Raw genomic sequence first — 22868 nt, 5'->3', positions numbered from 1 at the left:
CTGTATCATGATTTTGTAACCACAAACCCAACCCAATCTAACATCTCCTTTTGCCGACGCATCCCAGATTCTCCTAAGCCATTGTTAGTATTAATCCGCTTCCTTTTTTACTAACATGTATCGAAAGCAAAAACATTGCCGCTAAAACCTATAGAATACGATTTATGAATAAATGTACCCGCTTTTAAAAACGAGGAGTCCCACCTACGAAACATATAGTGAACCAGACATGCATGTGTATGGTACAGATATGTCTAGTTCATTTTCTGTTCCGTAGGTGGCGCCTCTCGTTTATAATTGAGGTGAGGTTTCCATAATCTGTTTGGTTTGCAATGTTTTTGCTGGTCTCGCAGCCAGTTAACTGAAAAAGATGGCTCGGTTGGGTACAAACCTCGAAGCTTGTACCGGGCAAGACCACCATCAGTGTTATTCATGCAGCACATGTCTGTTTTGACAATAGCATCTCACTGCAGTTGATTCATTGGCTTGGCCCACTAAAGGGTACTCGAACAGCATCTTTGAGAAAAAATGCAAGTAAATCTTCTATTTCTTCTTTGCAGTTCCCTATATCCGAAACTGACACTAAAACTTGCCGCTCACTGTCCAATGGCTACTAAAATGGACTGTCATGTTGTGTCAACTTCGGGCAATCGTTGGTCAAATATGACGGCACTGCCCAGCAACGCAAAGCGGTATCAGAAAGGCGAAAGAAGGTTACACATACACGTAATGATGTAATGGTTAGAAGTTACTTGAATTATTATTAGTCAATTGCTCGATTTCACACATTTTAGTTATGATATAGTTCGCTTTCCTGCGCCTGTGAGGAGTAATTTTTGTCATAGATCGTCATAATGCATTGGGCAAAATCTCAATTTAGTAAATAACTGGCCATGCACCTGGCATATGGTTATTAGTGAGGACAGTGCCTCGGAAAGCAACCTAGCCGTTTCACAGTCTGAGCCCACCTCAAAGAACGCATCATGGTTGAATTCTTGTTCTAATACTGGATAACGATTATTTTCAGGTCATCTCTAAATCAATTTTCGTCATTTTAATTATCTCCCCTGCCCCCACCCTTCCTGGAAGGTAACCTTAACCTATCCGCCGAGAACCCCCGCCCCTTTTTTCCATAACATTTCAAAATGCATCACCACCCCTGCCTCTTTTGTGCAATGAATCACCTACCATCCTACCCAACCAATATCCACCTATTGTTTGTTCCGTCGACTTTACAACATCAAAAAAATACATCCAAGTTAACAGGGTCAACAATTCAATTTCACATACAGTTTTCATTATGAACAAACAAACAAAGTGATGCATTTTGATATATACTTACCACAATCAGATCAATCACAAAAAAATTACAATGAAACCAACAAGAGTGACAACAACTGTCCTGATCCACAATAAAACTTCCAACGAAACAAGTGCATGTAATGTACACAGCATCCAAGTATACAACTTGCACAGCTTGTACAGCGCTCAGTTAAAAACAAGTGCATATGTACACAGCATATACAGATTGTACAGCCAGTACATCAATCCACACGTACCATGAACAGGAATGTACAGAAATATGATAAAACATCATCAGCACATGACAGACGCAGGATTACGAATTCCATGTTGTTTATTTTGGTCTCAAATTTTCTGTCGAGTAGTTTGTTTGACTCTTGTCTGTTACGTTAGTTCATGATTTTTCATTATTTTATAGTCGTTATCATAGCATCTGTGTAGCGCATGAAAGTCTAGCTGTACATACCGTGTTTGTAATGGGTGAAGAAAGCCGTCCTGCTAAGATTCGAGGGAAAATCACATAAATGAAAGAGTGGATTGACTCAGTATTTCAGTGGCAAAAGTGTTACAAAGCTGTTCAGACCAAGAACCAATGACTTTTTTTAAACGTCCTTGCCAGAAAAAACTGTTATCAGACATTAACGGGGAAAACAAGAGCATGCGGGCAACGTACCAGTTTATATGTTTCCCTAACGGGATGCCAACATATTTGCAATCCAAAGTCAGGAAAGCTTTGTAAAATGCTGTTCCGATTGCATTCAAATAGCAAAGCTCAGTGAAACTCTATCATGTCTATCAACAGCGGTCGTATGCATTTCAAAGTAGTCTGAAACGTTTTAAGTGAATTTCGAAACTAAGCATGACGATATTTTTGCACCCAGCACGATCGGAATCAGAATGGCCGAGAAGGTATAAAATGTAGCGGCCATTTTGAATCCATTAGGTCAGGTGATCAGTTTCTGCGGGATGACTGTCGAATGAAGCATATATCACCAGACCTAAGCATATTACATGGAAAGGCGATCCCTTAGCACACACTAGCAGTTGAAGTAACCGCAAACAACCTTTTTTCTTACGTTTTGAAGACAACGTGCGGAATCCCGAATGAAACTATCAAATTCATTTGGGATTTCGGAAAATTTTTGCATCACCTGAACTTGACATTTTAAGTCAAGTAGGCAGACGTCAGCCCTAAATAAACTAATCTCATGATTCCTTTATTTAACTTCTGACTATGGCTCAGTCATCTGACTATGAACTGGTAAATCTAGATGGGCGATTCGAGTCAAGGTGAAATATCTCACAAGCAAAAAATACACGTCAATTTGAATAGAAATGTGTCACAATCATTCCTTCCAAACGTTTACGCCATTATCATCACTTTAAAGGAACCGCTTGGGCGAGAGATACTGCGGTTTTTGAAACAATATTCTCCATTTTCGTCTCGTATTACGCACTATGCGAGAGTTCTTTCCCCTCCGAACACGACCTTTGGCCCAGTTGTAGCTGTAACGAATCCCTTCTGCGTGCATACATGTTGGCTTCAGGAAAACATAATCATTTGTCACTCGGCGAAAAAATCTTATCCAGGAAAAAGCAAGTGTGACCATTGAAATCATTTGGACAACACTAAAGCACTGCATCGTTCGATCAAAAAATAAAATGAAAATTTCCAATTTCGTAAACAGTAGCCTACTGAGTACAAATTTCAGCATTGCCGTTGCGTACACATATACTACAAATATCAAGTTTCAGCAAATTTGCATGCATAATAACTGGACTATGACACTGTGTGTAACCGCATTTCTATTTTCCTGAACCACCCGTAGATATGAACGGCGTACTTTTTTAAGCACTTCGGACACACTTAAGCATTTTGGACGATGTAGAGCATGTTTGGACAATGGAAGTACATGTATCACTAAATGTGTTCCTCATATGTTTCCTTCAGAAAGAACAGATGTAATTGCCTATTATGTCATTAAATGCCGCAATCTAATGAAAAGAAGTATATTTTTATTAGTGAAATACAATTGCCCTGTAAATATATTTTATGATTCGTTATATGATTGTGATTTCTTCTCAATGTATATAGTTGATATTTGAATATGGTCGAATAAAAGTGACATTATAGATACAAGTAGCAGAGATGGGAATTCGTCAGAAAAGCATGGAGAAACCTCGAGATTTTTTGGTGAAATTCAGAGTCATTCGACTTATCATAACAGTTTAAATGAACAAGGTCACGTATAGTATTGCAAAGACACGTCTATTGGGCAGATTGCATCAAATATCATCTTTGTTACTTGAAACTCTGAGCAATTGCGAAAGCCTACTTTGGAAATAAGAAAAGCTTTCGCGATTCCAACTTCGTTACCATCTGCAGAACTTCGGATGTCAGAACTGAAAGCTTGTTTTATTCTCAAAGTAAGTTACACGATGAACTTTGAAGGTCAGGTATGGTGCGTCTTCGCAATGGGCATATGTGTTATCTTCCGATGTGTGCGCTATATCATCATTATTTTAACCAAACAATGAATAAATTCTTTATGACCACACAAAGTACATTTGCAACAAAGAGTACATTTTTGTTAAAAAGTGATCAATGCTATCCAGTCCGCCATCAAAAGGTCATCCCGGCCACTGAGCGGTTTCCGAAGGATGTAAGCGGCCATCACCTCTCAGAATGGGTCATGGACAAGCTCTGATAGCGGAAGGAAAAGGTATATAACCAGTGTAATATTGATATAAAACCGATCAAAAATGATGAAAGACCTAGGTGTAAACCAACCAGAATGTACATGTATTTCTATCATAAATGGTGACATATATCAAATGACACGACGCATTTCTTCCTCGATAGATGCTAGACACTCGAATCTTCTACTGCACATTACTACTGATATGAGTGATCCTCTGTTACCAGCATAATTGTTCGACGGTTAATGTTTTATTTGACCAAGCAACCGTTATCGTCAGATGAGTAAGCGGAAGAGGACATATATGGAAAAGGAGAAGTCATCTACGCAATCTCGTTACCAGTTGTATCTGAGAAAGGTAGGTGAATATGTATTGGGGGTGCACAGACCTTATTTATAAATTGTGACGACGTTAACCCCCATACAATGCCCATCCGCCACTTTGACCTTTTGACTTTAAGCAGCAATATGGGTATTGACCACAGAAAAAATCTCTCGGGCGTATTTGGTGGAGGCAACATTCCCATGACTGAGAAGAGGGCTTTTGGTGGCCGTTTAAAAGAGCAAACAAATGCTTAGCTTGAGGAAAGGAGATATTGGCGCATGCTTGTTTGGCGTAGGAAGCATTCCCATGACTGATTTGGTGCTTCTTGGTCCCAATATTGCCCGAGGGTCAAAGAGGCTTCTCGGCGCGGAAGGTTACGAATAGGCAGAGTGGCATGAAGCAAGACGACGCGATCACAACGCGTTGTCTTCTCTAGGCAGCACCTATTTGTTTGCAAAACAGACGAAGTATTCGATCACAAGTCGGATAGAATGATGGTGATCAGTGTACCAAATGGTGCCAAAAAGCGCAACTTCACGCGGGTCACCAAAAGAATTTCGCCTCGATAGAGGAAATTCTGTTGAAACTCTTTCACAAGAAACTAAAGCGCGACGGAGAAAACCGATCATTTCTAGCTGTTGTCATTGGTCCAGAAGTGGGTGATGGTGCTGAATGTTAGTTATTTTGGAGGATATAATTGAAAACATTTACAGCTCATACGTCACTCGGATATAATTACTTATGCAAAATACATACAATAATGTATTTAATTGTGAAAAACCAATTTAAAGTGTGACCGCTGTTGATATCGAAATGATTTTGGACCAAAAATATAGAACATCCTTGACCACCTAACCTATTGCAAAGAATATTCTTGATATTGGTCATGACATGCAATGGCCGTCAGACAAGGTGAATAACACCGTGATTTTCGTCCACCCATCGCACTTTTCTCCGGCTCCAGCAAGGCATGCCCATGAGTAGATAAACCAGTTGATTTTAAACAAATATTTAGCCAGCAATACACTTAGAGGCTATTAATCTTCTAACCATCGAGACCGATTGATTCAGCTCCCATCCAAAGGGTGCGACGAGGTCTGGTCTCTGACTGCTAGGTGACGATAACGGCCGGGCAGCCCGGTACGGTTATCTGTCACTCAGGACCGGTTGATGGTATCGCATTAATTGAGATCATGCTCGTAGTAAGGGATGGGGGACTTTGCACCATTCATCCAAGGGAGAAAAGTGTTCTGGACTAAATAAGCTGTATTCTGATATTTCTTTGCGCCATCGTGTGACACGAATTGATTAAACTAATGCTGATTGGTTTCCAGGAGAAAGCATAAGAGCGAGAGAAAGATTATAAGAATGTCGGTGTGTATCATATCGATGCCTCGCTTCAAAAGGAGCCTCAGTCAAAAAACTGAGTCATGAAATTGGAAATGAATTAGATATTCTTCAGGTTTTGTCAAAATATCGAGTGCCTCGATCTAAATGTACATGTAGAGGAAACACACAATGAGACACCCTGTATGGCTTCAACCAACTCTCGGGCAGTGCCTGAAACTCAATTCAAGGGGGAGTTGACAATGGGACACACTGTATTGTTACAGCCTGTTCTATCGAATATTTGCCCCAATTTACTTCAAGGAGGAATAGGAATCGAACACCATGTGTGATCACAACCTGCGTATTGAAGACAGTGCCTCGTTCTCAATCTAGTGAGAGTTTGACAATGGGACATCGTGTATCATCACAACGCCACAATAGTCTCCAATAGGACAGGTTCGGACCATACAAGGTCTCATTGTCCTGCTGCAGTGCGATGATGCACTGCCTTTAGTAGGACAGGTTGTGAGCGTACAGGGTGTCCCATCGTAGCTTGAAGCGCGCGGCAAGCTATTCCAGATACCTCAAATACGGCGGGTTGTTGTCTAAAAAGGGCAAGGCATAATTAGTAACGTGCCAGAACTTCAAGATCCCAAAAGACAGTAGGTTGCTCGACCTCTCAATACATGGCGAAACATAGTTGATAACGTTCTGCCTAAGTGTGAGGCACCAGTTTTGCGATGTGTCCCAACGACGACAGGTTGTTCTTATAGGCAGGCAACACATATTGAGTAAAGCAACCCATATACAGGATGTCTCTAAAGAATGTAAGTTGTTCATTTACAAGGGAGAGACGTAATTGGTAAAGAGACGGATATCCACAGTCTTCCAGAGAACGTAGATTGTTCTTTAACAAGGACGGGATGTACCCGATAAAGAGCTAGCAGAGTGTCAGAAATTACAATAGGTCGTTCTCGAACCGAGTGAGAAGTAATGGATGGAGAGCTAGCTCTTCAAGCTGGATGGCCTCTAACATGTCTAAGTACAATAGATTGTTCTCCAGCAAAGGGTGAGACGTTAGTGAATAAGAGTTAGCTATTCAGAGGGGCACAACGACACTAGTTTGTTCTCGAACGAGGACAAGAAGTACGTGAATGAAGAAATAGATCAAAATTAATCGTGTCTCAGAAGACAGCAGGTTGCTCAAACAAAGGTGAGGCGTAATGGATGAGACGGAGAAGATGATGAAAACAAGCATGACGTCAGTGTCTCGATGTCAATTCAGTAAGAGCCGAGAATGAGACAAATGCAAGGTCACATCCTGTTCTATTAAGGCATTGCCTCTAGCTCAACTCAGGAAGAGTTGACCACGGGACACCATGTATGGTTACAACGTCACAACCAGTCATTGAGGCAATTGGACAGGCTAGGACCATACACATTCCCAGTGTCTGCTCTACCTTGATTGAGATTTATGCACTGTCTTCAGTAGGACAGGTTGTTACCGTACAGTGTGTCCCATAGTAGCTTGAGGCTCAATCTATTCAGTGTGTCCTAAACCACCGTAGGCTGTTGTCGAACAAGGGCAAGACATCAAGTGCCGGCACTACTGTGGGCCCAAAAGACAGTAGGTTGTTCTCCCACTACTTTCCGAAACATAGTTGGTAACGTGCTGCCTATTAAGTGGGAGACTTCAGTAGATAAGTACCCGCTGCTTTGCAATATTATGTTTATTTCGTACATCAAAAAGGTACATATTTTACAGTGCCAATTTGTCCCAACGACCATACAAGGGCAATACATATTACCAACTATGTATACATGCTTTATATTACATGAAGCAACAATTACTCAGGTTGCCCCAAAAGAATGTAATTGGTAAGGAGACAGCTCACAGTCTTCCAAAAATCTGGGTGTTGTTCTTTGTCAAGGACGGGACGCGAGTTTTTTTTCACAGGTAGGTTCGTACCATTGTGTACATTGACAGCCAATCAGAGCTCAGTAACTTCGCCTGACGTCATCAAGTAAGAAACGCACGTGTTGTTAGTCAGTATACCTTGGTAACGTAAAGTCAACTTTTAAATGGAAAATGCATAAGCCTCGTTCTGAGAGTGGAGTGTTTTGGACACGCAACAAAGATGCTCTACCAAAGTTCCCTCGGGTTGCACTAAAATGTGGAAACCATGCACACAGCTCACTTCAGAAGTTTGAGGCTCTCAAAACACTGCTTCAAACACAAATCAGCCAAGGAAGCATCAACCACCCTAAGTTTTTTAATGAGCACTACACATATTTGCCGAGAAAAGCACTCCAAATAGCCCATTTGCGCGGATTTTAGCATCACTTGAGCGAGCCGATGCGGACTTCCTATGCGCGCTGCTGTACAAAATGTACATGTCTCATTTTCTGTAACGTTGCCGTAACATAATGTAAACAACGGCGCTACCGGCGCTCCGGGCCGGCGATGGATGGAATTTGCCAAATTCGCACATATTCAAGTTATTTTCGTGGCCTATCTTTTTAAGTTTGAGGTATTTTAGAATAGAAATTGAACCCTCGGCTTCGGACATTGGTTGAGTTACCAAGACACTCTCGGGTGGAGCTAAACAAGATCAGCGATGCACATTGACAAATGGTGCAAATTCGAATCTCGGAAGGACCCAAAAAATATGCACTTTTTGTTTTAATTGCTTTTTTTTCATTTACTTAATTATTTTAATAATAAATTTCTTGGCTGTCAATGTACACAATGGTACGAACCTATGCCTGTAAAAAAAACTCGCGGACGGGACGTACTTGGCGAAGAGCTCCAAGGTTGTCTAAAAGTACTACAGGTTGTTCTTGAACGGGGCGAGACGTCTGTCATAGGTGAAGAGCCCCCTATCTAGGGTGTCCCCTAGATACAGCAGGTAGTTCTCTAGCAAGGGTGAGACGTCTTGGGTGAGAGATAGCTATTTTAGGGTGTCACAAACAACTCTACGTTGTACTAGAACAAGGACAAGATGTGTCCTATGAAGAGCTCCGCATTCAGAGTGTCTTCGAAGACAGCATGTTGCTCAAACAGGAGCGAGACGTAATGAGTGAGGAGCTAGGTATTCAGGGTGTCCCAAATGACAATAGGTTGTTCTCTAACAAAGGCGAGGATGTACAGGACGAAGTACATGTACATGTAGTTGCTTTGCAGGGTGTCCTACGGGAATGCAGTAGATCTCCGACAAGGACAATATGTAAAGGATGAAGAGTTATCCATTCAGGGTGTCCCAGAAGACATGCTGTAGGTTGTTCTCCAACAAGGACAAGATGTACCAAATGACAGCCTAACTATGCAGGGTGTAAGCAGTAGATCAGTTGGTTGTTCTCCGCCACATGTGAAGTCATCGACGAATGCGCACAATGATTTTTCTCAGTCGGCCTTTTGTCTCGTCAGGCCGATAAGAGCAAGTTTCTTCCCCTCCCTTGCGGGCTGGTGTTCCCGCATGTGTCTCTAACCAGATTACGGGGATATGCAATCCCCTCCGGCGCCCTACCTGAGCTGGATCACGTCTTCTCTGTTGTCTACGCATTCGATGCCACCCGATACTTCCTCTCTCATTGGGCGCATGAGTGGACGGGGTTACTTGAGTGTCTTTCACAGCCGATTGTTCTCAAACAAGGTGCGACGTGATGAAGGCCTAGCTATTCGGGTGTCTCAAGGGACATTACGTTATGTCACCACGAATCAACGACTCGCCAGTGCTGTGTCTCAAACAAGAGCGGGGGTTAACGGATGGAGTGGGTGATACTCAGGGTGTCCCCAGAAGAATGAAGGCAGTTTTTCAACAAGGACAAGATGTACTGAAATGAATGCGAGCTCCCTGTTCAGCGTGTCGATGAAGATAATGGGTTGTTCTCCAACAGGGAAAATGTGTACTTGATCAAGAACTCCCTATTCAGATTGTCCCAAATGACAGCAGGCTGTTCACCAACTAAGACAAGATGTACAGGACGGTGAGGTCCCTATTCAGGGTACTTCAATAGACGGTTGGTTGTTCACCAACAAAGACAGGTTGTACTTGGTGAAGATCTCCTAATTCAGGGTGTCTCAATCGATCGACGCTACATGTATGTTGTTCTGCAACAAGGACTGGATATACCTGATGAAAAGCTCCCTGTACAACGTGTACGATTGGTTACTCTCCAACAAGGTTTGTATCTACTTGATGCTTAGCCCCATATTCAGCGTGTCTCAATAGGCGGAAGGTTGCCTTCCATCAAGGACTAGGTGCACTGGATGAAAATATCCTTATTCAGGGTGTTTCAATAGGTAGTAGGCTATTCTCCAACAAGGACTAGGTGTATTTTATGAAGAGCTCCCGATTCAGGGTGTCTCAATTGACGTGAGGTTATTCTCCAACAAGGACAGTATATGTACTCGATGAAGAGCTCCGTATTCAGAGTGGCTCAATAGACGGTTGGTTGTTCCCGAACAAGGACAGTTTATGCTCGATGAAGAGCTCCCTATTCAGGGTGGCTCAATCGTGGATAGATTGTCCTGCAACAAGGTAGGGTTTACTGGATGAAGAGTTTCCTGTGCAGGGTGTCTCAATGGACAGTTGGATGTTCTTGATGATGAGTTCAGCGTGTCTCAATGGGTCGGTTGTCCCTCCAACAAGGATAGGGTGTACTATTCAGGGTGTCTCAATGGGCAGTTGGGTGTTCTTGATGATGAGTTCAGCGTGTCTCAATAGGTCGGTTGTCCTCCAACAAGGGTGTACTATTCAGGGTGTCTCAATGGGCGGTCGGTTGTCCTCCAACAACAACGCCAGGCACTTGGTGAAGAGCTCCCGGTTCAGGGCCCCTCAATAGACGAATAGTTGTTCTCAAACAAGGACAGATGGTACTCGGTAAAGAGTTCCCTATTCTGGGTGTCTCAATAGACAATTGGTTGTTCTGCAGCAAGGACAGCAAGGGCGTACTTTGAAAAGAGCTCCGTATTCAGAGTGTCTCAATAGACGATAGGTTGTTCTCTTGCAAGGACTGCATATATTCGGTGAAAGATGTCTCATTAGAGGATAGGTTGTGCTAAAACAAGGACTGGGTGTACTTGAAGAAGAGTTGGAGTGTCTCAATTTTTGGTCATCTTGAGATGTAATGAATGAGTGAGATTGAGGCACTGTCTAATAAGGCGTGTTTCGAACATACAGGGTGTCACATTTAATTGTCAGCTCTTTCTGAATAGAGATTGAGGTACTGTCTTCAATAGGACAGCTTGTAACGATACAGGGTGTACCATGGCAACCTCCCTTAGAATTGAGTTTGAGGCAATGCTTCGATAGGACAGGTTGTAATCATACAGGGTGTCCCATTGTCAACTCTCCCAGAATTGAGATTGAGACAATGTCTTCAATGAGAACAGCTTGTAACAACATAGGGTGTCCCATTGTCAACTCTCCCAAAATTGAGATTGAGACAATGTCTTCAATGAGAACAGCTTGTAACAATACAGGGTGTCCCATTGTCAACTCTCCCTGAAATGAGATTGAGGCATTGTCTTCAATGAGAACAGCTTGTAACAATACAGGGTGTCCCATTGTCAACTCTCCCTGAAATGAGATTGAGGCATTGTCTTCAATGAGAACAGCTTGTAACAATACAGGGTGTCCCATTGTTAACTCTCCCTGAAATGAGATTGAGGCACAGTCTTTAGGCAGTGCCTCAGTCAATCTACTTCAAGACGAAAATGCAATGCAAATAGGATAGAATACTGTAACAAGAAAATGTTACATAACATGTTTTCTGTGATGCAAGTTTTATCATGTTTATTGATTACAACCAGTGTTATAATTTTGTTACCACATTTCAAGCTGCATCAAAATTTGATATTTCATTCAATTTTCATGCAACAATTGCCAATTGGCTAAACTATCATTCTGTACCTACACTGAGGGCTCACAAAATGTTTTATGTTGGAATACAAGTCATGTTTACACAACATCAGTAAGTTTTCCCAAACGTTCATAAAGAATACATGCACAATTTTAGTCCAATTAACAATGCCTCCTCTTTATCTGGTGTCTGTCAATGAGTGAACAACTCCATTCGAAAGCGTCTGCTTTATTACTCAGGAGTAATAAAGCCAAAAGCCACCGTCAGGTGCTGCCACCTATATTGTTAAAACAATATAGGTGGCAGCACCTCACGGTGGTGCTGGACATACTATGAGCGTCAAATCGAAAATAATAGTAAATCAAAATGCTGGAAATTTTTTCAAAATTTGACCCTCTCTATCACATGAGAATAGCTGGACTGACATGTTATTTCACGTACTAATAGTCAGCTTTTTACCTCAGCAAATGTCTCATGTTATTTTTTATCAGTTCAATACTTGACTTGCCAATCTCAGCTCGACGCCGAACTGCAGCGCCACTCGCGGACAAAGATAGAACAACTCGACATTTTTTTCACCGGTTTTCTTGCTGCACATGCGTACCAGCGTCATCTTTTGTTGATTTCCGCTGGTACGCATGCGCAGCGAGAAAACCGGTGAAAAAAATGTCGAGTTGTTCTATCTTTGTCCGCGAGTGGCGCTGCAGTTCGGCGTCGAGCTGAGTTTGGCAAGTCAAGTATTCATGCTCGCTCATATCAAAATCCACAACAGGCAGGAATCACCGACACAGTCACGTACAGACAAGTCTCAGAGTATATAGGTGGCAGCACCAATCAATACAGCAGTCTCGTAGTCGTACTCAAACTTCCAAATCATCCATCATCTCATCTTCGAGGCCGCATAGAAGATCACTGATACTTTCTGGAAAACAACAAATGATAACCTTTAGAAAAAGTCAGCCAGAAATGCATTTATCTTTGACAGCAACAGGAAAGATTACAGTTTTTGGTACAATTGATCAGGCTCTGTATCAGTGATCACTCATAACTCTGCTGTTTGGAAATGTCAGTATGTCGGTCTACTTTTGAAATCGTTTCACATGAAGGATACACATTTCTAAGTAGACAAGCAAAATGGAGTTTCCTGTCACTTAATTGCCAAAAACTACAGCATTGGTAGTTTTACTGACATTCTTAACGTTATGAGTGCAGGTTTTTTCAGTCAATGATAAATTTTGAAGTTGAAGAGGTAAAATATTACTTTGACAAAAAGTCGGCCACTTTTGTCTTTGATCTGGCAATGTACGAAAAAACACTTGTCGTTTATAGCAATGCATTGACATTCATGGATTAACTCTTCCCTAGTTATGTACAGCATCCACGTCTTGGTGAAGCACAAATTTCCTCATATCCTATACAGTATACTGCATGCACAATGACACAAAAAGCAGGAGGTAGAAAACTCACCATTTTCCCAATTCACTGCATCAGATTTGCCAGCGACTGACTTCTCCCAGGCAGTAGAAGTCTTATCCCCTGGTGTAGACATCGCAGCTTGTGTCATATTCCCATGAGCAATTTGAGCAGATGGCATGGACGTTTTTCTGAATGTAATATTTCCACCACCAGAATGACTTGGTCCCGAATTGTTCATAGATTGACCAGAGTTTTTTCTCTTGCCATTATTTGGGACAGCTGCACACACTGGAGTCATACTATTTCCTTGAGAACGACAAGGAATTGATGGATTAGAATTCTGACGTACTGGACCCTGCGACATGTGCCCCGGGTTAGGAAGTCTTTGATTTGGAATAGGAGTCCTTAGGCCTGCTCCTTGAGACCGATTCTGTGTTGACACATTAGAAGATTGAGGGGGACATTGATGTGAATTCGCGCTCGAACCAGATAATGTACCAGCACCACCGAGCCCAGATACTGTGGGTATAGTCTGACTAGGTCCAGGTCTTGGTGTCCCAGAGGAAGAATGCTTCGAAAGACCACCAGCCGCACCAACACTGGATTGTGCAGAATTTTGAAACTGTCCACTGCCCCTTCGAACTCCTGTAGGCGTGTTCAATCCTGGATTTGAAGCAAATGATGTCCTAGAATTAGGACTTGGTCCCATTCCCCGCCCTTGCATAGCAGCTTGGGGCATTCTGGGAGTCTTTGGTTGTATGCCAGTAGGGCAGGGAGGACTCCGAACGCCCACACTGCCTCTTCCAGCAATGGTAGGGGTACTTAGTCCTGAATTAGGAGTTGCTGCGGTTCTCATGCTGTTACGATTCTGAGATTGTTCCCTCCCATTCGGTGTGTGAGGAATAACAGCAACCGGCGTCTGCATATGATTCGGTCCAACACTATGAGACTGAACGGGCGTCTGTGGCATTCCTGCAGTAGTAGATCGACTATGCTCCGCTTCTTGATCCAATATAAGACTCTCTTTAATTTCGCCAACGGTAATGGACGAAATGTTCTGACAAGACAGCTGGGCGTCCTTCTTGGTGTAGATATACACTAGGTTATTCGGTGTGATGTTCAGGTAGTGTTTTCTTACAGAGGGACTGAAGACCCCGACCTGAAAATAGATGAAGACATTTGCACGTTAGGAAAACATTGTTCGCAGCTGAAATATGCAGGTGGCCTTCTTGACTTGTTTCACTTCAGCCAAACCCTCGGCAATCACTCCCTACATTCTAGCAGCACCCTCGTGGTGTTTGGCCAGACAACCAATACCTACAGTTCAATATCAATTCCTCAATCAAAAGCTAACAAAGTTAACATAGTTTTTTTGACTTCCATCGGCTGGATGTTCTGAGAAAAGTCTCTGCTGATAAAGCTTTTGTGGCCAATTCTGCTAATGAGTTCCAGCCAGAGAAAAAGTTAACACAGATGTGCACCCTCTTCCGACTGCACTTACCTGTTTCAGAACCAAACCACAACCTGCTTGCAATTCGGACTGGAATTCCTTCACAACTTGCCTATGTACAGTGGCTTTTATCTCTCCTGAATAAAGAGCATACTGTTAGTTTTATCAGATGCATTTGCAACGGATGTACCTAAACAGTTATCAGATTCATCTTTTTTCTTACACCATTTGACAAAACCATGTATACTCTAGTAACAGCTATCCCATTGAGATATGGATTTCAACCATGCTATCATTCAAATGTTGTTCTTGACTGGTGTTCCATCATCTCCATTGTAGGGGTGGTTTTCCTGAAGTGTCTTTGAAAATAAAGCCTGCGTCTTTGAAAATGAAGGCTGAACAGTACCAGAAGTGTCTTTGAGAGTGAAGGCCTGTACCTGAAGTGTCTTTGAGTATTACACTAGCTTCAGCCGCCAAGACATTCATCGAGTCCACCATTGCACACATCACAGGAACCTTGCCACGAGGGAGCTGTTTCGAAGAAGACTGAAAAAATATTGAAACCAAAGTAATTTCATCAAGATTACAGGAGTGCGTTGAAGTCAAAATAATCAAATTAATGTTTTCTTTTGTACATAGAGAATACAGCTGCTCACTACTAAAGAATTGTTTACATCATTCATCTCGAAATGATGTTTTAAAACTTTTCATTTGAACATGTATCGATGGATACCCACCTTGACAATAATATGAGCTATATTAAAGTCCCGACAGAAGTGATAAATCTCTGGTCCAATATCTTCTTTCATACACTGCCAGACTTCATCACCAAATGGTAGCTGGGTCATCTGCGAGGCCGGTGGGTCAGAATCGTCCTGAAATTACAAAAAGTTACATGTTCTAGCGCGAGACGGCACAAGTGGGAATGAAGCTAGAGGAATGATTCAGTACAACACGTCCACCAGGCACTGGTTTTATATCTCATTCAAAGCGTAAGAGTCTTGCTCTGGGACAAAAAGACAAAACAGTGTCGATTCTTTAGAGTATCAAACCCACATTCTGCAGATTACAAGCCCAGGGCTCTAACAACCACAAATTATTTAGTGCTGAAACTATCATAATGTCTTACCTCCGCTGGTGTCTTTTGTCCACTGTTTTCTTTCATCTTGGCAGCGTTATCGAAAGGATTGATACTGACATTGTCGAGATCTTGTCCTGGGGCCTGAAATACATGCAGGTGTCATCATCACCATCATCATTATGACCAATGTCGTAACCCTACAGGATTTTTGCCCGAGGTATGGAGTCCATGAGAGGCTACTGTCCATCTATGAAGAATATTTTACCTGTCCGGCATAGACAATTGAGTCTCATCCGATACAACCTCGAATATTGATGTGTTATGTTCTTGCTATTGCCAGCCCAGGCACTATTGCATAGAAACCATCAGTATTTACCACTAGGCTAGAGGGCTCCTCAAGTTCAAACAATGAGAGACTGGTGAATGAAGATCTCCAAGAATGACATCTCACTCGAAGCAAAAGTTTACACATACCAGTTTGGGGAGCATGCCTGCGGGGCCAGGAAATTTTCGTCTTTTCTTCCTCCTTCTTGGAGTATCATCATCAGTTGTTCTCATCCTTCCTTGGGCAGGACACTTGGGAGTGATGTACCTGGGGAAAGAGGAATGCAGGACTTGGCAAATGGAAATTGGGATTTAGAAACCATAACAACCAAAAGCTGTTGTTCTCTGCAGGGAACTTCGTCAGTCTGTTGACAGATGGCAATACGACTAACGATCATTGTAAGTGATGCTCTGCATCTTGCTTCAGATTTATTGGCCCCGCCGTTGATAAGATTCTTTCTTCTCGCTAACAATACCCGGCATCCCAGTCGAGGATTTCATTCACTTATTTTTTGTTGTTACTAACCTTGTGGTAGCCTCTGGTCTTCCCTCCCTTGGACAAGGACTCGACGTCTGCAGTGGGGAGACTTTCGTACGCACAAACAGTGGATTCTGGTGAGAAGGGGTGCATTGCTCGTGGACATTTGAAGCTCCTCTGCTTAGGGTTGCAGTCACTCGTTTGTCTGCGTCTTGTTGTATAAGTACATCTGGTGTGCGCAGCCTGTAACTTCCACTTGCAGAAGTTGAAGATCTTACTGTATTACTTGAAGTATCATGTTGTGGATTTGGCGTCGGCGAAATATATCTTTCAGAACCTAGTCGAACTGGTACATATGGAGTGCGCAGACAAGATCCTGCCGAATTTGAAGGTTCGAATGGGGCATGAGGCTGAACACTTGGAGTCCGTAAAACCTTTGAAAGATTTCCTTCACCACCACTTTCATTGCGATGCGAGGAAGAAATGTTCAATAAACTGGCAGTTTCCTTACCACAGTTGCTTGGAGCGTTACTTGACAAACTAGGCTGGACAGAGTTTAGGGGAGTTCTCAACCGACCAACAATACCAGGCTGATTATCTATCCCCCGCATGTTATTTGAAGACAGTGAAGGTGGCTTATTCGAGTTAAGTCCTTTGTTAGAAACAGTTGCAAAGTTAACTTTTGACGTTGAGGGAACTTGTGAATTGTGAATAATTGCATTTCTGGGTGCTAAAGGAGCTCCTTGTTTTTTTTCATCAACAGTCTCGACAGCACCAACCATTGCATTCACTAGACTCAAGTCCAAATCAGAATCAGAGTCAAGTCCAAAATCCAAGTCATTTGCTGTACTTCTACTTTCTGAATCGGGCACAGTGAATTTGTCACTTACTGAGAGAACACTGCCACAAGGTTTGTTTGAGAAAGTCGACGAGACAATGGGTTTGGGGGTATTTGGTTTAGACACACTGCTACATGTAGCGCTAGTAGGCCTACCAGCAAGCCCAGTGAAAGTATTTGCAGGAAGTGAACAAGGAGTAGTAGCCGCGTTACTCCTGAGAAACGAAGGAGGGTGGAGTGTTAAAGCTCCCTTCTGTTTATCTTGGCCTTCAGAATTTGTCCTCTGTACACCGTTCTTTCCATGTTGTGATGCTAAATTTAGTTCTGTGATGCATGGCTTTTTCGTATTGGTGTTGTGATCGGTCAGCCCAAGATCAAAGGAGCTACGCTTGGCGGGTCTGTTCTTTGGAGATGGGACATCTAGGAAATCCTGAAAATAGAACAACCATTACTAACTAAACAACACTGACAGTGATTGGCAACCGAGGAGTACTAGTACACATCTAAGAAGATGTCCAAGTTCCCAGAGGCTTGACTGAACTTAAACAGGAACTGAATCACTAAAAACCACCATTTCCAAAATCTTGTCAATACTTCTTCCAAGGAACGGACAACTGCCAAAAACCAGCTGGAAATACTTACTCCGCTGAGGTAGTCCAGGTCATCATCATCTGATATGCTGAACATCTTGTAATGTATGAAGGATTTCATCTGAAATAAAGGATATTTATGGAACACTCATATTTGTTGAATTGAAGTTTTCTCGGGTATGCACTACTGGTAGCTCAGTCAACAGTCGCAGGGCCATGATGATATGATGATGCCCCAGAACTTGTGGGACATGTCGTGGCACAAGACAAGTAACGTTGCACGATATTGTATCGCACGTCTGGATTGTATCGACATTTACGTCACGATGTTAATTCCCTTCAAAAAGTGGCGGATACACTATTGCACAACGTTACAACGAAATTAAGATGGCAGAATGTGAATTAGAACTACGGTAGGCTATAATCTCAATCTGGCGATCATCAGATCGCTAATTCCCTCGAGGAGACATTTTTCTCTGTCACACCCCATAGTCATAGTGACATCACAACATAGAGTCCGTAGACATGGTGTCCATCCGACAAAAGGGAGTAGCCTACGTGACGAAAGGCAAACAACACTGTCACTTGAATTGGACACACATTGGGAGTGTGATACTCTATTGGCGGACAGCCTTTCAACGCTTCAGAAACTAAACAAATCAACTGTTCTTACACAAAAAGGAAGGACCGCATCTACTCTAAATCATAAGCTGTGCTTTCAGCATATATTTTGCCTCCTGGTTTGGTATTCGCAGTATTTGGAATGCACCGCCATCACTTTTCGTTCCAAAGGTAGTTAATAGGAGTCGCTTCGGATAGATATGCAACTACTGTAAAATTGTCAGGGGCTGCAACGGCTGGCAAAGACAATCATGAACATACAGTATACATCGGTGTACCAAAAAATTTGCCTTCACTTTGGGGTTGAGAATGCTCTTGGTTCAATTAGCCCCGCGTTATTTTGTCTGTACTATAGTGTTTGTAATTTTGCTGGCTTTCTATCGTGGGAAACCAGGGCAGGATCTTCTGTCGCCTTGATGTGATATCCTAATTGTCCAACTTCATCTTGGGGAATCCCAGATTTAATTTGCATTATAGTGTTTTTGATCACTTTCGGAGTATCGCGCAAAAGGCAGCGAGTAGTGACTTGGTCGCTGGCTTAACTCTTGGAGCCGTTTTTCTCTCGCCTCATTCGAACCGAACTAAATATGCCTCTAACTGTTCACCAGTGCTGTATCATTTATGGAGTTATCTGTGGAATTGTCCTGGCATACGTGATCATCCCTTTCGTTCTTTGGACGGGTGGTTTCGGGAGCACTATCTCCAAGGGCTCGTTGGCCGCACGCTGGCAATCGGCGATCGGAGGCGGGTCAGTCTTCCGCCTGTTGCAGAGGACTGGTGCCAAAGGCTTAGGGATCTGGGGAGCGTTGTTCATTATGGCAGCATCTACAGCTTTACTGTTGTTTAAAAGTCTTCGGGAGAATTAGGTAAGAATGGTGTCTCGTGTCGTTCTCGGCTGACATATAGGCCTACATCATGCATCTGGTAGTACAGTAGGCCCTACAGTAGATCTTTGCCGCGCCAGTCTGACTGACTAGCCGAGCCCCCCCCCCCCCCCCCCGTCATACAGGGACGTCGTGTACTTTATTGGTTGTCTATACCAAGTGAGATTTTTTAAAGCACGCAGTTGGCCAACGACTGCATTTTAGACGAATCATGTATATAACCATCAAGCGACTGCATGGACTGCGAACTAACAAGTAACCACATTGTGTTTCTGCCTCTTGATCAACACTAGCGGCGATCTTGGAAATCAATTCCGACCGACCGGATTCCGCGAATCTATACTTCGTTCGGTACTCGGTAGGCTACAATTATTATTGTCGTAAGCGGTAACCAAATCGTCCATTTTGGTTGGGATTCTTCCAATCTTCTAGCTTACATCAGTCTTGTGACGGTCTTTACTTGGCTCATGTTGTCAGAACAGCCCGGACACCCCGTATTAGGCTAATTGTGAAAATGATGGAGTTCGTCATACCAACTCGCTGCTTGGTTGCTATGTTTGTCGGTGGTAGTATCGGCGGAATCGCAACGGCAACAGGGATACCCTTTCTGCTGGGTTTGTTTGGTTTCACTGCTGCTGGCATCACGGCAGGCTCGTTGGCGGCAATGTGGCAGGCGACGATGGGCGGGGCCATTGCCGGCGGAGGTCTGTTTTCGCTACTACAGAGCATCGGGGCTGCAGGACTCGGTCTATGGTCAACGGTCTATGTCACTGGTGTATCTGCAACCCTAGCCTTGGCCTTTTGTAACAAAGTGGATTGCAGCCTTGGTTACCAAACTGGAGAGGTGTGCCAACAATAAACCCATATGAGGATCAGAAAGAGGGTCAGTCACTACAGCAGCAAACAAGGTTTTTTTTCTCATGGTCAACCCAACTTTGACGGTACTGTGGGGAAGGTGCCGTGCCGTACGGTAACGGTTGTGAATGTAGTAACGTTGTATGCTATTTTATCGCCACTTCTGCGTTACATCGCCATTTACGTCATGACGTTTGTTCCCATGATTAAAAGGGGTGATATAAGAACGCATTATCTTCTCATGTCGTGGCGATGCATTGTGCAACAACGTTAGTGGGGAATCCCGTGGTCTGAAAGACGATGGAGTTTCCCAGCCTTGAATAACCCAGCCATCTCCTCCAGACTCGATAGTCGCATGAGCCTGATAGCCAGTTGTGTGTTGGCATTGTAAAGGGGAGAGAGGGGGTGCAATCACCATTGTTTAACATTGTTCGTGAGTCCTACTGACAAACATTCGTTTTGTGTCGTTTCAGACTGACATGGACATGTACATTATACTTCAACAAAAGCTTTGGTCATCGATAGGCCGTGCCAGACAGAACTCTCATTCCAAACTGGAACAACCGTTAATATCATAAAGATAAGAATGCTATTCACAGAGAGGATATTACATATAGACTTCATTGTACATTGAGCCATAAGAAATTTTTTTGACAATCGACAAATTGGACAGACATTGATATTTCCACCCTTTTCAGCCAACTGGCAGAAAAATCTCAAAACACGCCCCCTATTGCCCAATTATATAAATTCAAAATTAATATTTTCATCAAATAATTTCTTTATATCTGTAGACTTGCCACAGCAAATATTTTTTCAATACCTCCAAATACATGTATGTACTTGATAGTTAAAAACATGCACGCGTCTAATTGATAGGTCTGGAACCTCCAACCTATGAATATTCAATGGTGGTATTGTCTCAGTTGTACCTATTTAGTAGGAATAAGACATCACGGATGTATAGCAGAAAAATATGAAGAGTTTAAATTCAAAACGCACCAAAATGCCATTTTTACCATTTTGAGTATGTCAACTGTGGGTAATAATGGAGAACGCATGTCAGTTTTATTCTACTTCTGGTATATGGAACGTTTTGAGTATGTTAACTGTGGGTAATAATGGAGAACGCATGTCATTTTTATTTTACTTCTGGTATATGGAACGTTTTGAGTATGTTAACTGTGGGTAATAATGGAGAACGCATGTCATTTTTATTCTACTTCTGGTATATGGAACGTTTTGAGTATGTTAACTGTGGGTAATAATGGAGAACGCATGTCATTTTTATTCTACTTCTGGTATATGGAACGTTTTGAGTATGTTAACTGTGGGTAATAATGGAGAACGCATGTCATTTTTATTTTACTTCTGGTATATGGAACTTTTTGCATTTTTAGCTCTTCAACCAACCATATAAATTCATGTATCGTGACAAAAATATCTAACCACTAATATTTTAACAAATAGTACAGCACGAAGTACCAATTTCTGACAATACGCGTGTACATGTATATGACTATTGATGAATAAAATCCCTCCTATTTGACGGCTTGATATTACATGTACTTTGTTGTTGTTGCCCAGCGGCTCGTAGATGCTTTTGACACCCTCTCTCGTACGCGTTCTAAATTAGGACAAAAAAGAAACACCACATTAGATAAAGTGTGATTTTTTTGGCTTAAGAATGGTCACAACTATCGTTCCATCCGAACTCTTCCTCTTTCCAAATCTTCTCAGAGTTGTCAGTCGACCCTCAACCGTCACTGCGACACACAGGCGACACATCCGACAAATCAGATGGCCATTTTCCGTCATCTCCGTGTGTTTAGTCGACATCATTGCAATCAGGAAATTCACCAGAATAATGGTGACGATGATGATGAATGCAACATGGTAGATCTGAACGATGTATTTAGTCAAAAAGTTAAGGTTGTATTCGTTCAAATTGACCATGTTTAACATTATTTGGAGGGTACTATAAAATCCATAAGAATTGCCTTCGAATCTTTTTTTGCAATCCAACCTCAACGCTTCTTGAAATACTGTGACGAACGATTGAAATATTATTAAAAATATGCCACAGAACTCTAAACAAGCTGTAAGCATTCGCTGAAATCCAATCACGTATTTCCCTGTGCCAGAAATGAGTTGAAAAAAATATAGGCACGACCACACAGTGGCTATCTTAGCAGTTCCATAACTTATAATAGTCACTGGTGTTATCAAGCTCGTGATGAGTGGCAGCACAGAATCTTTGTCACGCATCCTACCCTGTATGATCAAACCTTCAACATAGATCAAGAGGTATCCTACCGCCATCACTGTGGTCGACACCCTGTAGAATATGTTGCCGACAACGCGGCATCCATTTTTCTTGAACTTCCGATTAAAACGTGCATTTCTCACGCTTTCTACCAAAGACCAGGTAACTTCGAACAAGTCGAAAGCAAGGATTGGGACGACGAGACAAAAAACACTCGCTGCAAACGGGAAACTCTGAATGAGACTTGGCTCATTCGAGGTCATTGCCTGATCGATGTTGAGAAGGATGGGATACTGACAGGCGAGAACGTTACTGTCCTTCACCAATCCAAGTTGACGAAATGCGGCAGAAATGTTGTCTAGGGTACTGTTCCTTGGCGTCAGTCGATTTACCGCGGCTATGTATGTTAGTTCTACATCGCGCGTACGCAAGACATAATCAATGTAAGATAACAGTCGGCCAAGAAAACCTCCAGCTGTCAAAAGAAAGATACTGACTACAAACCTCCAGATTCCCCAAGCAATGATGACTTTGCTATTCCTTTT

General features: G+C 42.6%; 2 protein-coding genes and 1 long non-coding RNA gene across 3 annotated transcripts in view; 2 read left to right on the top strand and 1 right to left on the bottom strand.

Moving 5' to 3' along the window:
* Window positions 1-4141, top strand: part of LOC135490987 (buccalin-like) — an 88595-nt gene extending 84454 nt beyond the window's left edge. The window contains exon 4 of the mRNA XM_064776602.1: window positions 561-4141. Within this exon, the coding sequence (XP_064632672.1) occupies window positions 561-580 (20 nt within the window). The 3' untranslated portion in view covers window positions 581-4141. The remainder of the gene's footprint in view (window positions 1-560) is intronic.
* An 8052-nt stretch (window positions 4142-12193) lies between these two features.
* Window positions 12194-22856, bottom strand: LOC135490840 (uncharacterized). Its single transcript, XM_064776394.1, has 10 exons — window positions 22828-22856; window positions 17750-17818; window positions 16318-17537; window positions 15942-16059; window positions 15516-15608; window positions 15124-15261; window positions 14824-14932; window positions 14438-14523; window positions 12988-14095; window positions 12194-12442 (listed from the first exon to the last, which is right to left on the bottom strand). Exons 2-10 carry the CDS (start codon window positions 17816-17818, stop codon window positions 12381-12383), a joined length of 3003 nt encoding a protein of 1000 aa, XP_064632464.1. The 5' UTR covers window positions 22828-22856; the 3' UTR covers window positions 12194-12380.
* Window positions 18554-21619, top strand: LOC135490841 (uncharacterized). The gene is made up of 2 exons (XR_010447766.1): window positions 18554-19184; window positions 20531-21619. It is a non-coding gene; the product is annotated as an uncharacterized LOC135490841 (long non-coding RNA).
* Window positions 22857-22868: the final 12 nt, after the last annotated feature.

Source organism: Lineus longissimus, chromosome 7, assembly GCF_910592395.1.
Source record: "Lineus longissimus chromosome 7, tnLinLong1.2, whole genome shotgun sequence".
NCBI lineage: Eukaryota > Metazoa > Nemertea > Pilidiophora > Heteronemertea > Lineidae > Lineus > Lineus longissimus.
This window is presented reverse-complemented; position numbering and strand designations above follow the sequence as displayed.